Source organism: Pongo abelii, chromosome 6 (assembly GCF_028885655.2).
Source record: "Pongo abelii isolate AG06213 chromosome 6, NHGRI_mPonAbe1-v2.0_pri, whole genome shotgun sequence".
NCBI classification, from domain to species: domain Eukaryota; kingdom Metazoa; phylum Chordata; class Mammalia; order Primates; family Hominidae; genus Pongo; species Pongo abelii.
In genome coordinates, this window is record NC_071991.2 from 108,854,042 (window position 1) to 108,879,555 (window position 25,514).

The 25,514-nt window shown below is 39.0% G+C and overlaps 1 protein-coding gene across 6 annotated transcripts in view; it reads right to left on the reverse strand.

Moving 5' to 3' along the window:
* DOCK4 (dedicator of cytokinesis 4) overlaps positions 1 to 25,514 on the reverse strand; it is a 525,542-nt gene that overhangs the window by 48,892 nt on the left and 451,136 nt on the right. For 3 of the 6 annotated variants that reach the window (XM_054559683.1, XM_054559684.2, XM_054559681.2), the window contains 6 exons: positions 20,371 to 20,519; positions 18,571 to 18,656; positions 14,018 to 14,044; positions 13,778 to 13,873; positions 12,781 to 12,841; positions 8,213 to 8,306 (listed from right to left, as the gene is read on the reverse strand). In XM_054559683.1, coding sequence (XP_054415658.1) covers positions 8,213 to 8,306; positions 12,781 to 12,841; positions 13,778 to 13,873; positions 14,018 to 14,044; positions 18,571 to 18,656; positions 20,371 to 20,519 — 513 coding nt within the window. The remainder of the gene's footprint in view (positions 1 to 8,212; positions 8,307 to 12,780; positions 12,842 to 13,777; positions 13,874 to 14,017; positions 14,045 to 18,570; positions 18,657 to 20,370; positions 20,520 to 25,514) is intronic. The other 3 variants (XM_024249890.3, XM_054559685.2, XM_054559682.2) reach the window with 1 other exon arrangement.

The window sequence follows — 25,514 nt, forward strand, 5'->3', positions numbered from 1 at the left end:
TAAAGCTCTCCTCAGCAAATGTAAAAGAACAGAAATTATAACAAACTGTCTCTCAGACCACAGTGCAATCAAACTAGAACTCAGGATTAAGAAACTCACTGAAAACCACTCAACTACATGGAAACTGAACAACCTGCTCCTGAATGACTACTGGGTACATAACGAAATGAAGGCAGAAATAAAGATGTTCTTTGAAACCAACAAGAACAAAGACACAACATACCAGAATCTCTGGGACACATTCAAAGCAGTGTGTAGAGGGAAATTTATAGCACTAAATGCCCACAAGAGAAAGCAGGAAAGATCCAAAATTGACACCCTAACATCACAATTAAAAGAACTAGAAAAGCAAGAGCAAACACATTCAAAAGCTAGCAGAAGGCAAGAAATAACTAAAATCAGAGCAGAACTAAAGGAAATAGAGACAAAAAAAACCTTTCAAAAAATTAATGAATCCAGGAGCTTTTTGAAATCCAGGTTTTTTGAAAAGATCAACAAAATTGATAGACCACTAGCAAGACTAATAAAAAAAAAAAAGAGAGAAGAATCAAATAGACGCAATAAAAAATGATAAAGGGGTTATCACCACCGATCCCACAGAAATACAAACTACCATCAGAGAACACTACAAACACCTCTACTCAAATAAACTAGAAAATCTAGAAGAAATGGATAAATTCCTCGACACATACACTCTCCCAAGACTAAACCAGGAAGAAGTTGAATCTCTGAATAGACCAATAACAGGAGCTGAAATTGTGGCAATAATCAATAGCTTACCAACCAAAAAGAGTGCAGGACCAGATGGATTCACAGCCAAATTCTACCAGAGGTACAAGGAGGAATTGGTACCATTCCTTCTGAAACTATTCCAATCAAAAGAAAAAGAGGGAATCCCCCCTAACTCATTTTATGAGGCCAGCATCATCCTGATACCAAAGCCGGCCAGAGACACAACCAAAAAAGAGAATTTTAGACCAATATCCTTGATGAACATTGATGCAAAAATCCTCAATAAGATACTGGCAAACCAAATCCAGCAGCACATCAAAAAGCTTATCCACTATGATCAAGTGTGCTTTAACCCTGGGATGCAAGGCTGGTTCAATATACGCAAATCAATAAATGTAATCCAGCATATAAACAGAACCAAAGACAAAAACCACACGATTATCTCAATAGATGCAGAAAAGGGCTTTGACAAAATTCAACAACCCTTCATGCTAAAAACTCTCAATAAATTAGGTATTGATGGGACGTATCTCAAAATAATAAGAGCTATCTATGACAAACCCACAGCCAATATCATACTGAATGGGCAAAAACTGGAAGCATTCCCTTTGAAAACTGGCACAAGACAGGGATGCCCTCTCTCACCACTCCTATTCAACATAGTGTTGGAAGTTCTGGCCAGGGCAATCAGGCAGGAGAAGGAAATAAAGGGTATTCAATTAGGAAAAGAGGAAGTCAAGTTGTCCCTGTTTGCAGATGACATGATTCTATATCTAGAAAACCCCATCGTTTCAGCCCAAAATCTCCTTAAGCTGATAAGCAACTTCAGCAAAGTCTCAGGATACAAAATCCATGTGAAAAAATCACAAGCATTCTTACACACCAATAATAGACAAACAGAGACCAAATCATGAGTGAACTCCCATTCACAATTGCTACAAACAGAATGAAATACCTAGGAATCCAACTTACAAGGGATGTGAAGGACCTCTTCAAGGAGAACTACAAACCACTGCTCAAGGAAATAAAAGAGGATACAAACAAATGGAAGAACATTCCATGCTCATGGGTAGGAAGAATCAATGTCGTGAAAATGGCCATACTGCCCAAGGTAATTTATAGATTCAATGCCACCCTCATCAAGCTACCAATGACTTTCTTCCCAGAATTGGAAAAAACTACTTTAAAGTTCATATGGAACCAAAAAAGAGCCCGCATCGCCAAGTCAATCCTAAGCCAAAAGAACAAAGCTGGAGGCATCATGCTACCTGACTTCAAACTACACTACAAGGCTACAGTAACCAAAACAGCATGGTACTGGTACCAAAACAGAGATACAGATCAATGGAACAGAACAGAGCCCTCAGAAATAACGCCGCATATCTACAACTATCTGATCTTTGACAAACCTGAGAAAAACAAGCAACGGGGAAAGGATTCCCTATTTAATAAATGGTGCTGGGAAAACTGGCTAGCCATATGGAGAAAGCTGAAACTGGATCCCTTCCTTACACCTTATACAAAAATTAATTCAAGATGGATTAAAGACTTAAACGTTAGACCTAAAACCATAAAAACCCTAGAAGAAAACCTAGGCATTACCATTCAGGACATAGGCATGGGCAAGGACTTCATGTCTAAAACACTAAAAGCAATGGCAACAAAAGCCAAAATTGACAAATGGGATCTAATTAAACTAAAGAGCTTCTGCACAGCAAAAGAAACTACCATGAGAGTGAACAGGCAATCTATAAAATGGGAGAAAATTTTCGCAACCTACTCATCTGACAAAGGGCTAATATCCAGAATCTACAATGAACTCAAACAAATTTACAAGAAAAAAACAAACAACCCCATCAAAAAGTGGGCAAAGGAGATGAACAGACACTTTTCAAAAGAAGACATTTATGCAGCCAAAAGACACATGAAAAAATGCTCACCATCACTGGCCATTAGAGAAATGCAAATCAAAACCACAATGAGATACCATCTCACACCAGTTAGAATGGCAATCATTAAAAAGTCAGGAAACAACAGGTGCTGGAGAGGATGTGGAGAAATAGGAACACTTCTACACTGTTGGTGGGACTGTAAACTAGTTCAACCCTTGTGGAAGTCAGTGTGGCCATTCCTCAGGGATCTAGAACTAGAAATACCATTTGACCCAGCCATCCCATTACTGGGTATATACCCAAAGGACTATAAATCATGCTGCTATAAAGACACATGCACACGTATGTTTATTGCGGCACTATTCACAATAGCAAAGACTTGGAACCAACCCAAATGTCCAACAGCGATAGACTGGATTAAGAAAATGTGGCACATATACACCATGGAATACTATGCAGCCAAAAAAAATGATGAGTTCATGTCCTTTGTAGGGACATGGATGAAATTGGAAATCATCATTCTCAGTAAACTATCGCAAGGACAAAAAACCAAACACCGCATGTTCTCGCTCATAGATGGGAATTGAACAATGAGAACACATGGACACAGGAAGGGGAACATCACACTCTGGGGACTGTTGTGGGGTGGGGGGAGAGGGGAGGGATAGCATTAGGAGATATACCTAATGCTAAATGACGATTTAATGGATGCAGCACACCAGCATGGCACATGTATACATATGTAGCTAACCTGCACATTGTGCACATGTACCCTAAAACTTGAAGTATAATAATAATAAAAAAAACAGAAAAAAAAATTTTTTTAAAGTTTACTGTTTTTTTTCTTTTTGAATCAAGAATTACCAATATTCATAAAGAAAATCTGCTTATCAGGTGTCAATATTTAATTAAAGAGTACGTTAATTCGTCATACATTTATTTAAATCTCACACTGCTAGGCACTATTCTAAGAACTGAGAAGAGTAAAGATAAGAAAAACATCACTGTGGGCCAGGCGCAGTAGCTCACACTTGTAATCCCAGCACTTTGGAAGGCCAAAGCAGGTGGATCTTCTGAGTTCAGGAGTTCGAGACTAGCCTGGGCAATATGGCAAAACCCTGTCCCTACCAAAAAAAAAAAAAAAAAAAAAAAAAAAAACAGAAAAAGAAAAAAAATTAGCTGGCTGTGGTGGCATGTGCCTGTGGTCCCAACTAATTGGGAGGCTGAGGTGGGAGGATCGCTTGGGCTTGGGAGGCAGAGGCTGCAGTGAGCCCAGATCGTGCCACTACATTCCAGCCTGGGTGACAGAGTCAAACCTTGTCTCAAAAAAAAAGAAAAGAAAAGAAAATATTACTGTCCTCAAGGGACGCTTTAACTGAAGATTATCCATATATACATGCATGCATGTACATACACAATATATAATACATAACCATATAATATGCAATTATTAATAAAAAACAGTTTGATAGGTACTTTAATAGAAATCTGGGGCCAGGCGTGGTAGCTCACATCTATAATCCCAGCACTTTCAGAGGCTGAGGCTGAGGCAGGTGGATCACCTGAGGCCAGAAGTTCGAGATCAGCCTGGCCAACGTGGTGAAACCCCGTCTCTACTAAAAATACAAAAAACTTTAGCTGAGCATGGTGGCAGGCACCTGTAATCTCAGCTGCTCAGGAGTCTGAGGCAGGAGAATAGCTTGAACCTGGGAGGTGAAGTTGCAGTGGGCTGAGATTGCACCACTGCACTCCAGCCTGGGCGACAGAGTGAGACTCTGTCTCAAAAGCAAAACAAAACAAAAAAATCTGGAAAAAAAGCAATGGGAAAAAAGAGATGGGAAAATAACTTAGCCTACGGGAGAAGGATTGTGGGGCATGGAGATGGTGAGAGAAAGAGAAGAAAAAGAACTTCAGGAGGGGGATGGCTGCATGGAAAAGAGGGTGAAGGAGCTGATCCTGAAGGATGAAAGGAGGGTATGTGGTACAAGTGGTAAGATGAGGCTGAACAGACAAGCGTTGGTTCAATTACAACAGAACTTGAATAAAGAATTTGAAGTTTATTTTGTAGAACACATACACTGACAACAGAGTGATACCTAGGGAAGGAGTTGGCAACCTTTTTCTTAAAGGGCCAGACCATAAATAATTTAGGCTGTGGTCTTTGTCTCCACTACTCAGTTCTGCCACTGTGGCGCAAAAGCAGAAATACACAATACACAAATAAGTGGGCATGGGTGAGCTGTTATAAAACTTCTCTTACAAAGTAAGGTAGCTAGCCTGTAGGTTGTAGTTTGTTGACTCCTGTTCCAAAGAATAATTCTGGTGATAGTTCAGAGGCAGACAGGTGAGAAATGATGAAGGTCTAACTGAGGCAGTAAAGGTGGGAACAGTGAAAAGGAAATGGTTTTGAGAGATTTCTAGGAAACAATTAATAGAACTTCATGAATGATTATTTGAGGGAGGCTACAAAAGTCAAAGATACATCAGGGTCTTTTGACTGAGTAAACAGTGATGTTACTAATGGAGACAGTGGAACCTCAGCTAGAGGAATAAGTAAATTCTGGGAACAGAAGTACCATTTCATAAAGGATTCCCTTACTCTTTTAAAGCTGGGGGAGGAGCCATGATTCAGGAGTTCCTTGGAAGAACAATGTGGCAGAAGACCAAGATTTGAGGTTCCCAAATCTAATTAAAGGGTTCTGCTTAAGATGGAGTACATGCATTCCACCCTATCTCTCCCACTGATTACAACTAAACAGCCTGGAGAGACTATACAACACAACTATTGGAGGACTCTGAAAAGTAAGAGCAGATGGATTGAGGAAAAAAACTAATACTCAAAGAATGACCATACCACAGTTAATTCTGTTTTTATTTTTTGCCTTCCACATCTCCTGGCTTAGACTTCCCTGTTTCCTGGAACTGCAAATGGGAACAGACAGAAAAAACTCCAAGAAAAGTTCCTTTAGTCAGAGTACTGGGTAGAAGATCCCCTGTGGGGTGAAGCGCTGTAGACATTTCTGGCCTCACTCTGAGTCTCAGAAACAAAGCTGCACACTGTAGGGGTGGCAGTGGGGGCAGTGGCAGTGGCAGTGGCAGTAGTGCCTTCTATCAGCTCCTTTATTTCACTGCTTTGCCCACAGAGAGACCAATTGCAGGGAGTGCATCATGGCATGAAGAGAGAGGATCAAGCCTTGGCTATATAGCCAGAGTACTAGGAAAGGAAGTTCTTGGGAGACAGGAAGAATGGGGAGGATCACACAGGAGAGGGAGCTCAAGAAAGGGATACTAAATTCTGCATATGAAGTCAGACTCATCTCCAAGGTGCACAAGTGTAGAACAAACCAATGGATCAATATAACAAGGACTTCCGTCTGTTAAAATTCAAAAAATTAATGTATTCCTAAAGATTTTAACAGACTCCAGAGTCCTATAACATAATATTCAAAAGGTCTAGAATATAATCCAAAATTATCTGACTTTTAAAAAACGAAACAACTCTCAAAGGGCAAAAGCAATGAAAAGATGCCAACCCCAATTTGATGCAGATGTTAGAATTATAGACAAAGACTATGAAGCAGTTATTATAACCATGCTCCATGAAGTAAAGGTGAACATTTTTGAATAAATAAAAAGATAGACATTCTTTGCAAAGAAATTGAAGCTGTAAAAAGAAAATAACTACATGGAAATTTTAGAACTGAATAATACAATAACAAAAATAAACATCTCACTGGAAAGGCTCAATAGCTGAATGAAGCAACAGAAGAAAATCGGTGGACTTACATCAATAGACATTAGTGATTTGAAAAAAAAGGAAGAGAAGTTGAACAAAAATGAAAAGAGTTCCAGGAACCTATGGTACAACAACAAAAGGCCCAACATTCATGCCATTACAGTCCTCAAAATGAGGAGAAGAACTGCTAGAGAAATATATTTAAGGAAATAATGCTTGGAAACTTCCTGAATTTGGTAAAGGAAATAAATGTACAGATCCAAGAAACTCAGCAAACCCAAAAAAGTTAAACTAAACAGGAAAACTGTGCCCATACATATAATAATCAAACCACTGAAAACCAAAGATAAAGTCCTGAAGACAACCAGAAAAAAGTTACAAAGTTCATGTAGGTGAGTAATTTCTTTTTATTATGTTTTGAAACAGGGTCGGGCTCTGTCATCCAGGATGGAGTGCAGTGGTGCGATTTTGGCTCACTGCAGCCTTTGCCTCCCAGGCTCAAGTGATCCACCTCAGCCTCCCGAGTAGCTGGGACTACAGACATGTGCCACCATGCCTGGCTAATGTTTTGTATTTTTGGTGGAGACGGGGGTTTCACCACATTTTCCAGGCTGGTCTGTAACTTCTGGGCTCAAGCAATCCCCCTGCCTTGGCCTCCCTAAGTGCTGGGATTACAGGCATGAGCCACCACATCTGGCCTTGTAGGTGAGTAATTTAAATGACTGCATATTTCTTGTTAGACACCATGAAGGTCAGAACACAGTGGAATTATATTTTTAAAGTACTGAAACAAAAGAACTGTTCACCTACAATACTGTATGCAGCAAACATATCCTTCAAGGATGAAGGTGAAATAAAGACATTCTTAGATGAAGGAAAACTAAGAAGATTGCCACTGGATCTGCTTTAAAAGAAATACTAAAACAAGATCTTCAGGCTCAACAAAAATATTATAACAGAAGGTACCTGGGAACTTCATGAATGAAGAAAGAATAATATAAATGGTAAACATCTGAGTAAATAAAGTATTTTTAACCTCTTAAATTCATTAAAATAGGTATGACTATTGAAAGGCAAAAATTATGACACCATCTGATGGGACTTTCAATGTATGTAGATGTAATACATGTGACAACTACAACATACAGTGGGGAGGATAATGAGACCTATATAGTTGTAAAATTCCCACATTTAACTTTGATATGGTTTGGCTGTGTCCCCACCCAAATCTCATCTTCAATTGTAGCTCTCACAGCTCCCATGTGTCATGGGAGGGACCAGGTGGGAGGTAATTGAATCATGGGGGAGGGTCTTTCCCATGTTGCTTTCATAATAGTGAATAAGTGTCAAGAGATCTGATGGTTTTATAAGGGAGAGTTTCCCTGCACAAACTCTTTCTTGTCTGCTGCCATGTAAGATGTGCCTTTTGCCTTCCACCATGATTGTGAGGCCTCCCCGGCCACGTGAAACTGTAAGTCCATTAAACCTCTTTTTCTTTATAAATTACCCAGTCTCAGGTATGTCTTTATCAGCAGTGTGAAAACAGACTAATACAAACGTGAAGTGGTAAAATCCTAACTATAAGCAGACTGTAAGAAGTTATGTATGTATTTTGTAATCCCCAGAGCAACCTCTGAAAAAGTATGCAAAGAGAAATAGTCAAACAACCTACATGTATGTATCATGTATATGATATATAAAGAATCTGCAGAAATATACATCCAATTAAAAATAAATTTTAATTTTAAAGTAGAAATGCTTGAGTCTTTCCACTCTGATTATAAAAAGCGGAGGAATGATCATGCTTAATACACCAGCCCCCTCCCCAGTCTGAGCCAAAAGACAGAATTACCTGTAAAGTTCTGTGCTTTGAGATGCAGATCATAGAGTTTGTGAATGTAGCGTATATACATCTCCTCCTTGTTCAGTTCAGTCTTATAGAAGTTCTGTAAAAAAAGAGTACAGGTATGGATAGTTCCTCAACAGTCTGGCCCACAATTATTTGCCTTTTACTCTGCTAAAGTTCCATGTCTGGAGCCAAGAGAACAGATGCATTTTTCCATGTAAATATCTCTAAAAATGAAGTAAGGTGGCTCAGTGCCAGTACCAGTCATTTCCTAGCAATTACTGGATAAGTTGGTACCTTGGGTTTTTATCCCTGATTCATATTTCTTTACTTTTTATGATTTTTTGTTAGTTTAAATGTCAATGAACAATCAGCCTGTTCAACTAAAAAATATTAAAAATATGTAACAGATTAATCCATTTTTTAACTTTGCTGATTGATAGTCAAAGGATAGTTTCTTTCATTTTAAATTTCAAAGGTGTTTTGCTCTAAAGAAAAAAGTCTCAGCTGGGCACGGTGGCTCATGCCTGTAATCCCAGCACTTTGGGAGGCCGAGGTGGACAGATCACAAGGTCAAGAGATTGAGACCATCCTGGCCAACATGGTGAAACCCCATCTCTACTAAAAATACAAAAATTAGCTGGGTGTGGTGGCACACACCTGTAATCCCAGCTACTTGGGAGGCTGAGGCAGGGGAATCACTTGAACCCAGGAGGCGGAGGCTGCACAGTGAGCCAAGATCATCCACTGCACTGCAGCCTGGTGACAGAGAAAGACTCCGTCTTAAAAAATAAATAAATAAATAAAAGCAAAAATCTCTAAGACATACAGGTAAGGATGAGTAAAAGCAATGTAAAAGAATGGGAAAGAGGGTAAATAAAAAGGCTCTTTATTTTTAAGATGTTATTCTGCATTTCCTATACGTTGGACTTCAAATGTTTCCAGTTTATGTCCAAAACGTAAAGGGACAAATAAGAGATTTTATTTCAAATTATTATTACAGAAACATGCTTATTGAAAATATTTTGTTTCCTAAGAAGTATTTAGATCTTAGGAAACATCTCTAAAATGTTTTTAACAAAAACTCAACTTTTACTTACCTGGACACATTATGTTGGCTATTTTATTTTTAGACAGAGTCTCACTCTGTCACCCAGGCTGGAGTGCAGTGGTGCAATGTCACCTCACTGCAACCTCCGCCTCCCGAGTTCAAGTGATTCTCCTGTCTCAGCCTCCTGAGTAGCTAGGATTACAGGTGTGCATCACCACACCCAGCTAAGAATTTTTAGTAGAGATGGGGTTTTGCCATGATGCCCAGGCTAGTCTCAAACTCCTGACCTCAAGTGATTCACCTGCCTCGGCCTCCCAAAGTGCTGAGATTACAGGCATGAGCCACTGATCCTGGCCCAGGCTGGCATTTTAAAGGCATACTGATAAGCATCCAAAGCTACTTCTTCACCACATTATAAAGCACATGAGTCCTCACTGAACTTAGTCAACATAAAAGTGAATATAAATGAAGTTGGATTCTAGTAAAAGCATAATGTTGTGAATCTCCAAACAAGACATGTTTAGTGAACAAATCATTGTGCATTACGAAATCTCTGCTGGAGACACTTGAACTACTATAACTACTTATTGTTACTGTTTTTATTGATGCTAATTGGTGTGTGGAAGAAGGGGAAATCAGTGATGAGGGAATAAATCTGTTGACTTGAAGGAGTGATAGGCTTTTCTAAGGAGGAAAGGCCAGGAATTCTAAAACTTCTTAAAGCTGATTAGATAGACAGGGCTTTGGTAATAATGGACCAATCTAGCAAATGTGGCTGTTGAAATGGTACTTGGGCTTGAAGCCTGAGGATCTGCTATCAAATGTACTTTCTGCCCATTACCTAACAGGTGTCCATTCTTCAATCTGAGGACTCTTCTAACTTTGAGACACTGATATTAAGTCAAATGCATCATAAATTTCTTTTTCAATTGATACCATTATCCTCTCTGTTTTATTCTTGTCTCCTGTATATCTTGGCATTCTTTAAAAAGCTCAGTAAATAATGCTACTCACGTCTCTCTTATTATAACCAAAATCATTTTAATTAGCAAGAATTGTTGTACCATAAACACAAGTCTAACAACTCCACAGCAGGTTTTTATATTATTAAAGGATGATTTGCTCTAATAGCTTTCTGGTAAGAAGCAGCTTTGAGAACAAAACAAGCAATCACTCTAAATAAAGAGTTCTCTTAAAAAAATATCTCCAGTCAGCAGATGATAATCTTCCAAATGTCTGACAAAGTGTGTGACACAAAGAACAAAACAATAATTACATTTCCTAGTATTAGTCACGTCAAATATTACTTTTTTAAAACCAATTTAACCCCAATCTTGTAAGGGATGTCACAGCTCTCCTGAAGACAATCAGGAATTGACTTTTCCAAAGAGTTAAGAGAAGTCTCTAAGAGGAAGTGAGTAACTGAAGAGAACCACATTGCTACTAGAAAAAAATCAAGAACTTTCCATGTGGAGTAGAGGCTAAAAAGATTAGCTTCAAAGTGATATATTTGCTTCTTTAATAAGTATTCTTGTGCTAGTTTGAAATAAGTAGAGCTTTCAAAGTGTTAAAATTTTCTAGGACTATTCTTGGTCAGTGCAAAGTTATCAGGATGGTGTCTCGAGTGGTTAGTAATGGGGCCACTGATTATACTATATTAAATCTCAGGTGTATTCCTACTGGGAGACTAGAGTAAATACATTAGGGGCAGAGTATTAATTCTTTCATCCCAGGAAGTGATCTCTTCTTTTATACCGATTGTGGAAGTGAACATAAGGTCTATATTTATTTGCTCATCTCCAAATGGAAGGTACTTGTGAAAGAAGAAGGAAGAATGGAGAGGATTACTTTGGGGAAAGGTAAAGGCTTTGAGGTTATTTATGAGACTTTGTGCCTGGAGTTGAGGTAGAACCAGAGTTAAGAAGATGGAGAAGACCTAAAGCTTATCAAGCACTTAGCTTTTCTCCCAACACTGACATACAAGCAGGGACGTGGGAGAAACCCAGACTGAAGGTCTTCACTGTGATGAGAGGCTGGCAAAAGCAGGTAAGAAACTGGAGAATCAACTAGGAGATTTAAGAGAGGGAATGACTATGTTCAAGTTAGAAATGAGTACTGAGAGCAGAGGTCAATGGTCTGACCCAGTGAGCCTGGGCTGATGGCCTGCAGGTTACTGTTGGGTCTAATGAAAACATTATGGAAGAAAGTGAACAAGATGTGGCCTGACAGAGGATGCTTAGGTTTCACTATTTTTAGAGACTGATATTGGAGGTGGAGATGTAACAATTAGATTAAAAATGTGGAGGAGGCAGTGGGTGTGATAAAGATGGATACCATCATAGACTCAGAGATGAGGAGCAGTGCAGCAAGAAATGAGGAAAATAGATGAAAAGACAGTCACAAGAAAGCAGAAGCCCTGAGCTTTGAAGATGGACTGTGACAGGAGTAGACAAAGTAATACAAAACAAAACAAAAAGACAGAAACTGATGAAAAGACAAAATCAAAGTAGGGGCAAAAGAATTTCAAGGTGCAAGCAAATAGAGAACGATATGGCATGTGAGGAACTCAAATGATCAGCGTAAGGATAAGAATGACTGTTCAAGAACTTAGAATATAATAGATCACGAGGATTCATTTATTCTACAAAATATAAGAAAAAGAAACCATGAGATTCACAAATATAGAACTAGACTTTTCTTGTATTTTATATTTTCCTGTACTTCAGATCTGATTAAAGGAACTTATCAAAAACATTAATTTGACTTACGTTAAAATATGACAAATAAATGTCTAAATGTAGGGCCACTCCTTTGCTCTGTGGTAAGAATACCATTCTATTTAATAGTTAGTTATGTGACATTTTATATAAATGTTGGCTTGCCCAGGACAGCTTTGCATTAGCCTGTTATCCTTATAGAATGTTTAATTTTACTCTCAAAAATGTCCTGCTTGGTCATCCTAGTTATAAAGCAAACCTTAACAAAAGTGCTATTATGAATTCAATTTACAAAAAAGCTAGAGCAAAAATTAGGGTGTTAAATAGAAAACTGTCATTTGTTCACAAAAGAAGAGATCACTAATATTTATTAAAATGTGGCCTGCATGTCACTCTGTGAGAAAGGAAAAGAAGAACAGAAAGAAATTGCTACACAAAAGTAGAAAGACCTCTAACAGGGGACACAGTGCTTTTTCCTAGGACAGCAACAAGACTCTAGGAGGGTGAAGTAGTGCAACCGGGGAACCCAGTGGCATCACTCTGGGATCCCACAGGGGTCTCCTATTAAGGCTGTGGGGTCTCCTATTAAGGCAGGGATGCACCTTGTAATGTCTGGGACTGAGGATTTCCTGGACTTTAATTTCACCTGCAGCTCACTATGCTTCTCTTAAAAACACTTGTAAATTTAAAAATAACTCTTCTAAGAAACATCACATTGCAGATTAAACACCAACAAAACATAGTATTTCTGAGAAAAAAATACAAGTATTAGGATAAAAGTAGAAAAAGGGGAATAGTTTACTAACCAGAAGGCTAACTGTGCAGCCAATCTTTTTGCCATCTACTTCTCCCATTTTCATGCAGTCCCTAAAACAAAAAGCAATAGTCAGAACTCAGAACTTCCTTCCTAGGGGCAAACACAGTTTGTTCTTTTTGGGGGAAGAAAAGAAAGGAAGGAAGGAAAAAAAAAAAAAGAAGAAGCCACTTTTAGGGACCAGAGGCAATTTGCATTGCAAGCGTTCGTTTGTTTAGATACATGCTCCAAGGACTGATAATCTAATCTCTGGGGAATCTGGGGAGTCAGAGACTTCTGAGCATCAGTTTCTGTTAAGAATTTCATTGCCATGTCAAGATTATGCTCCCTCTCAATGGACATGGGCTCAGGAAGTTAGAGGAGTGAAAGTGTGTTATTGTACACTTCCTACAGTGGGGTGAGAAGTGGCTGGTAAGCCTGGCCATTAACAATGAGAATGAGGGTTTCATTTCTAAAATAAAATCAAACTACGACGTATTTAAGTGGGATGAACAACTTTAACAGTTTAGATAATGTAAAAATAAAAAACATAGGTCTATGGAAGGTGACAGTGTGAGTTTCATCTCACCCACGTCCCCCTTTTAAGAGACTATTTAAGAGAATAGCATGATTGTACAATTCTCCGTTACATTGTTTTCACTCTAAAATGGATTGGTTCTACTGCTTCTAGGGGCTAAGTCTAAATACCAAAATAAAGATTTTTTTTTTTTTTTTTGAGAACTCTCAGGGACTCTGAGAATCCTCTCAATTCACCAAGACTTTGAAAGAACTATCAAAAAACAAAACAAAGCAACAAAAAAGAAACAAAAGCTCAAATTAACAGCTCTGAACCAGCTGGTTGGAAGTTCATTATCTTAGTATACCAGGTTCCATGGTCTGATAATCAATTGAGTGATTCACAAGAGTGGAACGTTGATTGTATTCTATTTGATTTTCTAACTGGAGTTCAGCATGAACTGGAGTTCAGAAAAACATGCGACTCGGCTTACCTGTAATCTAACAACCTCTCCATCAGACGAGTTACAGTAGCAATTAACGAAACGCCACTTTCCCGCCATGTTTCCCGCTCAATTTTCTTTAGTAGACTGGAAAAGAAATAACCCGGGGCATTTTCAACATTTATTTTTATCAGTCACCATGACAACCACTTTACTTTCATCAGTACCTTAAATGCCTTAGCAACCACTGCAACATCTCACAAGTAGCACAATTTGCAAACAATGTCTTACCTAGGATAGGGACCAAATAGTGGAATTCTAATCCAGGAAGCATTGACAAAGCAAATTGATTTTCAGATTATCCAAGTCATAAAATACAAACACATGCATATAATCATATTTTCAAAATACACAAGCATCTCACAGCTCAAAGACATTTTTTCCTAGCTTCTCCCTTACACTAACAGAGGCTTGCGTCTTACCACATCAAATAACACTGCAAAAAGCAAAAACGGGAGTGCCTCCAAGTTTACTTTTAAGCAAGATCTTGTTTTATTCACATAAAAATATTTTCCTACCTCTCAGTGGAATGCATCTTCATCCAAGCAATTTTACTGCAATGCAACTGCTACAGGAAAATCCTTGTACAGACGGTATGACGTTTTGCGTTTTTTCCTTTCACTTAACATTTGCCCACTCAATACATATTGTACTATCTGTGCACTCACTCAACAGTTTCATTCATTTTGTCACTAATCACAGAGGATTTTCTATGTGGTTGTTACAGCAGATTGATGACAAGTACCGAACCACATCTCTCCTCCTACATTTCCCCTAATCCTAAGCACCTTGGAGCAGAGGTACTATGCAAACACAAAATAACAATCATGATAATTAGAATCTGTGTTACTTTCACTCCCACCTCTCAGCAAATTAACAGTGTACTTGGCAAAGGCTTTATGATTGAACTTTCCCCAAAAGATAAAAGTAAGAACATAAGCATGGCAATATGTGGATACTTCCCTACCCCTTGAAATTTAATGATTTCCATTTCTGTCTAAAATCTTATTTGTCTTTCATCTTAGTTTCAGGAATAAGAGAGAAAACATTTCTTACAAGTACAATCTAAGCATATCATATATGTACTTAGTTCAAAAATAAACATTCAAGAAGAAAGCTGTTTTGTCAAAGCTTTCTCTTGTCTGTGGCTATGTTCTCTCCCAAGTTTTCTCTCCGTCATCCCCCACCTCTTTCTCTTGTTACTGGCATTCTAGTGCCCAGCCTTCTGTCTTGTCTCCTCCTCTGTTTCCTATGCATCCCTCATCCTGTTTTTCTGGTTTATTCTAAACAGTTTCTTAGGTTAAAGGTGGAGACTGCATATGGAAGGGATGGAATCTGCCCTGACCAGTCCTGCAGGTGAAGGTCCCCTAGTTTGTTTAAAATGTGTTTTCTTTTAAAAATCTCTGAACAGCACCTCTTTCAGGCTTAAATTGCAAATTGTATTGACCTCAAATGAAAATCTGCCTGCCAAAAATCAATGCGGAATGATGTAGAAATTTCCCCGTGACAGCCTACACCTCATACTTTAGAGGCTGAAAAACAAAGAACCCAAGTTAGGTAATAATTCTAAAAATACATGGAGACTTCTTTTATGGGCATAAGTTTCATTAATTTGCACAGACTTCTGATGCAGTAAGAGCTACATAATCCTCTTGTAAGAAGAGGCAAAGTTATGCACAGCCTGTTTCCTTGACTAACTCAAGACCAAATGTTAGGACTGAGTCTAAAACCCAGATCATCTGTGTGCTCAGCCAGCCTTGTTCCCTCTCTTGGGAATCTTGCCATTTCCCTGTTTACCTGATACAAACTGAGAAAGAGAGGCTACCATCAAGAAGAGAAGAGTCTTTCTAGGTAAACTGGGTGAGAGTGGGTATTTTCATTTACTCTATAATAATGCCCATGTGCCCACATTGAGCATGCAGGGAGCCCTAATAACAGTGAAAGGGGGTTTCTCGTTGCTAATTGATAAGGCTGCTCTGTTCTATGCAATAGAAATTCCTAACGCTGGGAAGCAAGATAAGCCATGGCCCTGCAGGGATAACTCTGCTCACCAGGTTTTCACTCTATGAAAGAAATCTGTGTGTGTGTCAGGGATGTGACCCTCAATATCCCTCTCTCGGTATCATAATGGGGTTATGTAGAAGTCATCACTCTAATATATAACACCTGTGTCTGTACAGGCTCTTTTTAATCTAAAGAGAAGAGTTAGAGATGTAAGGTATGGTGTCACATAGTGAATTCTCTGTCTCCAAATGGTAATTAAATCACTAAAAATCTTTGAAATAATGTGGAGTCTTATTGAATTATTTAGAACTACATAGAAGAAGGCAGAGTGAAAGACTAAGAAATACCTGAGATGACTGTTACTTCTTCTGGAAAGCCCCTTTAGAGCCCCCAAGACTGTAGGTAGACCTACTGTGTGTGTGCTCCTACAGCACAGTCACTGCTGGATCCCCAGCCCTGGGGAGTGCCCAATAGATAAAGCGGAATGAGCGAATCAAGTGGAGCCAGGGGAAGCAGAATTTAGTTGTGATACTCTATTCTGGATATTGCATGTTGGTGTCTATAATCTAGAATTTCAGTGTTATCAAAATGAACACATCTTTACGAAATAAGTTTCAAAAAGATATAGCATGCATTAATGAAGATAATGTTTGGGCTTAGGGAAAGATGAGTTGAGTTCTTAGGAAGGAAGGTACTAGACAAATTTAAAGTCTTACTCCAAGGGGGCCATTTTGGCAAGCACTACAATTTAGAAAGCAGTGAACTAATAGCTTTTCAGCTTCAGAACAAATTTTAAGAGGTTTTAGACATGAATTACACATAACAAATGAGAATTTGTACCATATAACGGCATGTGTTCCTAATTCATAATGTGTGCAGTGACTCATTGTGATTATACTAATTCATTGTGATTTCCGTTGCCAAAAAAGCAATTTATTGTTTCCTGAAATAAAGTAATATTTGCACCTTCTTTCTTGTGCTCAGGTAGTAATGACACTTAAGTATCACTTTCGATTTGATTTATTCCCAATATGCTGATCGTAAAAGCATGAAAGGAAATTATTTATAGTAGCATTTCTAGTAATATCTTAAAAATCAACAAAAGTATAAAAATCTCTATTGAATGAATCAGGTACCTTAAAATAGTCCTAATTATAGAGGCTTAATATTTTAATTATTAGTTTGATTCTAATGTCGAGGTACATCTTCTATTTCAAAGTCATATTTATACACGAGCAATTGAAATTGCATACTATCAAGCCTTTATTAAAGTAGATAAGAGGCACTAAAGAACTATGTATTTATTAATCTTGTGAATTTGTTATAAATAATTAATCACAAATCTCAAGAGATTCATTTCACTGAGTGCTTTCTCATTTTGGTTCTTTGTTCAAACCAAGGACTAGTAACTGAAATGAGAGCAGTTTTCAAAAGCAATTTATTATACTGCATGAGATTTTAATCAGAATTCTTGCTAAACTCCAAGCTGCCATAAAAGACTGAAGCTGTGTACACTAGAATGAATGAGGTCTTGGTGAATAATTATGAAAACTTCTGGTTTAATTACCATATCAGAAAAAAATGATACTGTTCAGAATCCAGTACAAAGAATATATTTTATCACCCACCATTACCACAGGAAATGTCTATACCCTTCTTGGCGTTTCCTTTTAATGTAATTTTCTTAAAAGCTTCAAGATAATTTTTAATCAGGTATGCTGAAATCTATTTAATCTATTAGTCACTAATAATATTCTTCAAGCCTATATATTAATGTTTCTACTGTTGTAAATTCACGATCATAAAGTTTTGGACCTGGCCATCAATACTAAAGCACTGATATTTAGTTTTAGGTGACACTCGGGCATAAATACAAACACAAATATATTTTGTCATAGAAAAAAATGTGTTACTGCATTATTTTGCACTTCTGAAAGAACTGCAAACATTTTTCAAGCACAATAAGCAAATTCTTCTTTCAAAAAGAAATACTTTGCACATATGTTAGATTTGAAAATGACTAAGATCCATAGGAAGCTGTAGAGAAAACAAGTGCCAGAAGTGAAATCCCAAATCACTAAAACATTCTCACTGTATCTTCTGGCTATTTAAACACAACGCATGAATACTTGGTACAAGCAATTCATCCTGTGGCTATGATCAGATTCTATGGGTAGGGCAACCTTAAAGTCTCTTTACAGCATTCCATTATTTCTCTATCTTCCATACAAATCCAAAACACAGAATTTACTAAAAGTGATTTGCTTCTGAGATATTCTAATAAAAAGCATTTAGGAAGCAATTAATGCTGAGCGAACAATCAGTATTAATTAATTAAATCAGGTGTTGAAGAACAGATGCAAACTAGGTTAATTTTCCAACAGCAAATCAGCATCAGTATCTTGCTTTGGAAAGCAGTGCACACAAACATTACAATCATACCCCTTTTCTCCTCTCCCACTTATAACCCGACTTAAAATCATTATCTTGCAGGAATGGTTTTAAAATTATCAGGCATGAAAAGAGTGAGATTTGTTATGTAACATATGCAACCTGTCCTAATCAGAGATTAAAATAGGAAGACATGCCTAATCATCAACATTATAAGATCCATTCGCCAGAGTTAGGCAATTATCCTTTATTTCACACTCCACAAAGACAAAGCACTCCTGTGAGACCTAAGCTGTCTTTGCAGCTCTCAGCTACCGTGGTGCAGAGAGGCTCAGTACTGACACCAAATCCCCAGAATAGAATCAACTTGAGATAAACATATTACTCACATACTGTTGAAGAGCTCGCGGTATGTTTCGTCACCTTTGCCTTCTGACATCAGGCTATCCAGTTTGTCAATTAGCTTGGCTTCCACCTGAAACATACCCAACTATTATTCTCTTTCCTCCCCTTCACAAGTAGGATTTCTAGGCAAGTTAAAACGTATTTCTTTATGCCAAGGAAAAAGCCATGGTAAATTTTGTGAAAGTGACATTATCAGCTACGGTTAATAGCAGGCATCCCTTTGGAATTCTAAGGGACTACTCTAGATAGAGTTACATGACTTCACACTCCCGGCTGGGTAGCGTTTACTGCTGCCAAAGACATCTATCTATTTGTTGATTCAAACACAAATGCTTGCAGCCCAGTTTAAATGTTTGAATTCTTTTTTAGGAGCTATAAAAACTGGCAAGTCCTGTTTCTTTTTTCTTTTTTTTAAACATCACTATATATAAGGACATCAGGAAACTAACATATCCACATACATTAATTTAAATCTTTGATGTGTTTTACATCTATTTTCTTTCTCAAAACAGTTTGAGGTTGCACTAAATCTTTGCTGAAGTTGAGAACTTGCCTTACCCACGTACAGATGGTAGATCCATAGCAATAGTCTAAGTCAGCAATAAGTAGCAAGAGAGAGAAAGGACATATTTCCCGAAAACTGTAGTCAAAACATTTATATTTTCCAGGATGTAAATCCTTTGGAACTTGAATATCAGGAACGGAGAAATATCCCTTCATCTATATCTATCTGAGGCAGAAGAGACAGAAACTGAAAAACTTCTCTATGGCCAGAGAGAGTTAAAACAATTAGCGACTGGGAGGAATATTTGACTTTGTCAAAAGACTAAGCACAATTATTATTCCTTTAAACCAAATTTCAATCAAGAGGTAAAGACAAGGGGGAAGGAAAGTGGGTTTTTCTTTCCTAAGTACAATTTTTAAATAGTCTTTCATTCATCTATTAGCTTTCTTGAAAATAAATGTGTATACCGATACAGGTGAAACACCCATGCTTTTGGCAATAGGAGGGTTCCATGTCTGCAGTCAGATTGCTTGACTGGTTGACAACCATTCCTGAGATTTGAGGGAGGCTTCTTCTGGAGAAGCATGATGAAGTGCCAAACCCTGTGGGCACACAGGTTTGTGCCGTGACTGTGTGAACAGAGAGTAGGCCTACTATCTCCAAATTGAAGGACCTGGAGGAGCAAAAGCAGTGGATTCCTTAAGAGATCTGGTTTTGTAATAAGAGTGCCTGTTTTCCCAAAACTGGAGTATAACTATTAGAACCTATGTCAATGAGAAATGGTAAGCTCATTCCCTTGGAATTTCCTTTGTAAGAATTTCCACAGCTTTCTCCTTTAAATTAATTCTCAATGCTTCAAGCAAAGAGCAATAAAACATACTGTGAATCAAATGCTCAAAGCTAAGCCATTCGCCAAATACAATGTGCAGACCACTGAGAGCTCAATGAGTTCAATCATTAACTCTCTGATTCTTCTGCTCTGTGTCCAACTGGGTGCAAATAAAGTCTCTGCAAGTTCTTAAATACAGATCTGGGAAATCACAAAATTTTTCAGCTGAAAAGGAATCAAATGGTTTTCAGGGCTTCACTGAAGGCTCAGGACAACACAGGATCTGAGAAGCATCCACGGCTGTGTGGCTTGGGAGTGGATAGGCCAGGCTGGAATCTAGGTCTGCTGACCCAGTGTTCATTTCCCAACTTGGAGTTGAATCTGGAAGTTCACAGATGCTTCAGGAGAGCTGAAACTCTTCCAACTCTTCTGAGGAGCACTTCTGCCTACCTGTTTAAAGTTGCCACTCCGCCTCTGCTCCCAGTCCATCATATCATGAAAAATTGGAATCATGACATTCCGAAGATCTGGCTGGGGTATCAAGGTCACTTCTAGGAAGGGGCCAATCAGGGCAGGGATAAAATGAAGCTTGTGCTCTCCTAAAGTGAGAAAAATATTTGAATTTCAATATATTCAATCTTAATATGATTTCAGAAATTAATATCATAAAATTTGTTTAAAACTATTGCTACAAATATATTCAATTATAGTCGTCTCCTCAAGCAAGAAAATATAATAACCCATGAGATACAATTAAAAATTATATAAATCGGCTGGGTGCGGTGGCTCACGCCTGTAATCCCAGCACTTTGGGAGGCTGAGGCTGTGGATCATGAGGTCAGGAGATCGAGACCATCCTGGCTAACACGGTGAAACCCCATCTCTACTAAAAATATAAACAATTAGTCAGGCGCAGTGGCAGGCGCCTGTAGTCCCAGCTACTTGGGAGGCTGAGGCAGGAGAATGGCATGAACCTGGGAGGCAGAGCTTGCAGTGAGCCAAGATCGTGCCACTGCACTCTAGCCTGGGTGACAGAGCAAGACTCCGTCTCAAAAAAAAAAAAATTATATATATATATATGTATAATATAAATCATCAGGAATTGGTTATGTACATTATTGTATATGCACACATTAAAATTTGTATGTGATCATTTAACATAAGGCTGAAGAAAGATAACATAGGTGAAGTTTTTCAATATAATTAAGTGAAAAAGCAAAAAGCAAGTGCAATACAGTATGTATAGGAATATTTTTAATTTAAAAAATACACACACACACACACACACACACACACATATATATATCTTAGTCTAGAGTACTATACCCCTAATGTTAACCACAGAGGTTATCTCTGGATGGTGAGATTACGGGTGATTTTTTTATATGAAAAAAGGTGGCTAGGTGGTTCTTATCTGTATGATATAATTTTTCTCGAGTGTGTGTTTTTTTTTTGACATGGAGTCTTGCTCTGTCACCCACGCTGGAGGGCAGTGACACAAACAGCTCACTGCTACTTCTGCCTCCCAGGCTGAAGCAAGTCTCCTGTCTCAGCCTCCTGGGTAGCTGGGATTACAGGCATATGCCACCATGGCCAGCTAATTTTTGTATTTTAGTAGAGATGGGGTTTCACCATGTTGGCCAGGCTGGTATCAAACTCCTGACCTCAAGTGATTCGCCCAGCTTGGCCTCCCAAAGTGCTAGGATTACAGGCATGAGCTACCGCGCCCAGCCTGTTTTTTAAAAAATAGAGATGGGGTCTCACAACGTTGCCTTGAATTCCTGGGCTCAAGCCATCCACCCGCCTTGGCCTCCCAAAGTGCTGGGATTACAAGCATGAGCCACCAGGCTGGGCCCCTTGTGTTTTTTTCTTAACAGAATAAATACACAACTTACATAAAAATCTCAATAGTGGTCCCACCAAAAGAATATAAACATTTTCTGAAAAGATTAAAATGTAACAATAGTGAACCCACAATGGTGTTTTACCAAGTGCTAAAAGGTATGGTATTGATAATTCAGAGGAAAGGAAGGTGGGGAATGGTATGGACACAGATGATTTCATGTAGCAGGTGAGTTTTAAGTCTATTATGCTGGTGAGTGTTAAGTCTATTACACTAATCATCTTTGTTAAATCTCATAAGTTTCTAGTTCTATAATATGACTATTGCATGCTATGAAAAATACACTCAAGAGCTAACCTTCAGCCTCATGGCTGAAAGCACATGCTACTGACAGCATCCACTTAGAATTTACAAGTTGGGAGGCTGAGGAGAAAGATAGCTGGCTTCATGAAGGAGGGTAATTTTCCAGTGACACTGTAGATTCACAATGCATAGGTATAGTATAAATGACTTTAGAGGGCTTTTGTTGTTGTTGTTATTGAGACAGAGTCTCACTCTGTCGCCCAGGCTGGAGTGCAATGGCATAATCTCGGCTCACTGCAACCTCTGCCTCCTGGGCTCAAGTGATTCTCCTGCCTCAGCCTCCTGAGTAGCTAGGGTTACAGGCACACACCACCATACCCAGCTAATTTTTGTATTTTTAGTAGAGACAGGGTTTTACCATGTTGCCCAGGCTGGTCTTGAACTCCTGACCTCAGGTGATCCACCCACCTAGGCCTCCCAAAGTGCTGGGTTTACAGGCGTGAGCCACTGCACCTGGCTTAGAGGGTTTTTTTTTAAGTAACATGAATATGAAAGAATCCGGGGAGGAGCTAAAATGATGACTGAGATGAGAGCTGGGAAAACATGTGGATGTTTGTGAATTCACTGTTTTTTGTGATTGGAAGTGCCTTGGGAAACCTCCACTGTCTTTGGAAGGTGGGCCCCCATCTCTGGATAATCGCCTTATTTTCAGTGCTATGGGACGTTGGCAAGAGCATGACCAAGTCAATACCAAGTTTTTCATATCTTGGCACAGAAAGTAACACTGGCAATAGATGAACACATGAGGAAAGTGGGCACACAATGACTTCTGGACAATCAGTGAAACTGTTGAAACATTAAAAGCTAAACTCATGTATTATTTTTTCCTTTAGGCTAAAATATCCAGCATCAAGAAGAGTTGTTTGATTAATTCTACCCTCAAGTATTCACTCTCTATTATATCCTCAGAGTATGAGCATTTCTGTCATGATAAAACTTTCCTCCCTCTTTCAATGACACGGAAGGGTACCTGTTACTGCACACAGCTGAATATTTTAGATTTGAAGGGCCATGTTGCAATGCTGCATATGCTACCAATGTGAGAGAAGAGAATTTAGAAAAACTTCCCCACAGTCTGTAAGCCAGAGAGGTCATGGTGTCTTCTGTCTCTACACATCAACTTTCCTCAACAAGGCATTACAGCAGTCAAAGCAATGGTTTGAATTTTTAAGTATTGAAATTACTATAAACACAAAGAGAGACAAAGCAGTAGTGGTTACTTCTTTCTTGTACATGTTTTGATAAGGAACAAAGTATTCATTTAATTGTTTGGGAAGTTTGAAGAATGTCAAGATCATAAAAATGTACCTTATTCTATATTGTATGTGTTTACTGTATTTCCATTTTATTAACTCGTTCAGTCATTAATTTATTCAGTGACTCAAGAAATAAGTCATTCAGTGACTCAAGAAATAAGAATGTCTAGTGTATTATAAACACTGTATTAGGAGAAATACTTGTAAATAGCTAATCACAATGGGTATTTGGGCGATTGCTAAGCTACAAATCTAGTATCAAGAAAAAACAAAGGACCGGGTGCAGTGGTTCACGCCTGCAGTCCCAGCACTTTGGGAGGCCAAGGCAGGAGAATCGCTTGAGACCAGGAGTTCAAGACCAGCCTGGGCAACATGGTGCAACCTCATCTGTACAAAACATACAAAAAGTTAGCCAGGCATGGTATGTCATGCTCAGAAGTTCAGTGTGGCAGGGGTCAGGGTTGGGTGAGGGATGTGTTGGCAATGAGGGTGGCTTGGTTTGTAAACTAAGTTGACTGGAAGAGGGAGTCGGGTAGTTCAGCTGTCAGTGGTGGTGGCCAATTAGAGCTTCATTTTGTGTAAAAATAACTGGGAGAGTGTGGAAGATGGGCTGTAGTGGGGAGACAGATGCTGGAAGGCCAAGTAGGTTATCCAAGTAAATATGACAAAGATTGGTTCAAAAGCAGCAGCCATGGTAATAGAGAAAAGGGGCAAGAACATGAGTGAGAGTAAACACTGCTATTAAATGATATCAAATTTATAGAAACAGGAGCCAACTTAAGATGGGAGGCAAGATCACAACCTCAGTTTGGGGCATGTTTGAGGTACTTCTAACACTGAATACTCTAGCAGGTGTCAAAGAGCCTGGTCTGCGGCTTGGGACAGAGGCCTGGGCTGGAGATGTACTATTTCAGAACTTTCAGTGATAAACAGGGTGAATGAAATCACATGGGGGAAACCTGTGGCAAAATATAAGAGGAACAAAAGGAACAGGACAACCTGGGCACACATGTGCCGGGACAAGAGAGGAGCTCACTAAAGAGACATAGTGCAAGGTAGGGAAGGAGAAGCGGGAAAGTGGTGATGGGAAATGATAGAGAAGAGAAGGCTTTCAGAAGCAAAGAGGGGCAAGGTTGTCAAATGCAGTGACTCCTTAATAACATCTGGTACTTGTAAGCATTCCCTATGGCAGGCACTGCTCTGGGTGCTTTAGATGTGTAATTTCATTTGCTCCCTACAACAACTCCAGGTGGTAGGAACTATCAACCTCCCACTTACAGAGAAGGCAGCTAAAATCCTGGGAAGTTAGGCAACTTGCCCAAAGTCACCCAGCTAGCTGGCTCTACAATGAATTCTTAATCACTATCCTAGGAATGGGACTCAATACAGGCCTTTAGATGTGGCAGAAGAGTAATGCAAGTGAGAACCTGATTACAATGAATTACAAAGTAAAAAGAGAGAGAGACAAGGTTAGCTGGCAAGGATTTCCAATTTCTCCTCTTAAAGTTGTCTGAGAGTAAATGCAAGAAAGCCAATTAGGAACTTGAGGGGTGGAAAGGAAGAGGGATTTTTTTTTAATCTTTCTGATGGGAGAGTGCAATCACATGTGTCATTTGTCCCATATTAATCCATCATTCCATGTGGTTGGGATGGGGTTGGGGAGTCCTCACTGTACTGCCCCAGCCTCAAGAGTAGGCACATCACCTGGGCCTTGTCAAAAAACCAGCTTCAGCTGGGTACAGTGGCACTCCTGGTAGTCCCAGCTACTTGGGAGGCTGAGGCAGGAGGATCACAGAAGCCCCAAATGAAGTACAGCTGAGAAACATAAGGACTTCTCTAAACAAACAAACAAAACCCAGCTTCATCCCTGGCCCCAGGGACTGGTTCATGATAGGCACATCACCCAGCAGGAACAATCTGTGGCTCTGAGTGACATTCTAAAAGGGACTTTGAAAAGAAGAAATAGGCTTGAAGCTGATGGAAGCCATTTTCCCACGGAGTGGAGAAAGCCTAAGAGTACACAGAGGTTAAAGTCAACACACAGAACAAAGGAGAGCTGGGAAACAACCAGCCCTGATGTGTGTCCTCTTGAAAATGGTCATGCCTGAAGCCAGATCCACCTGTGGGCTTCC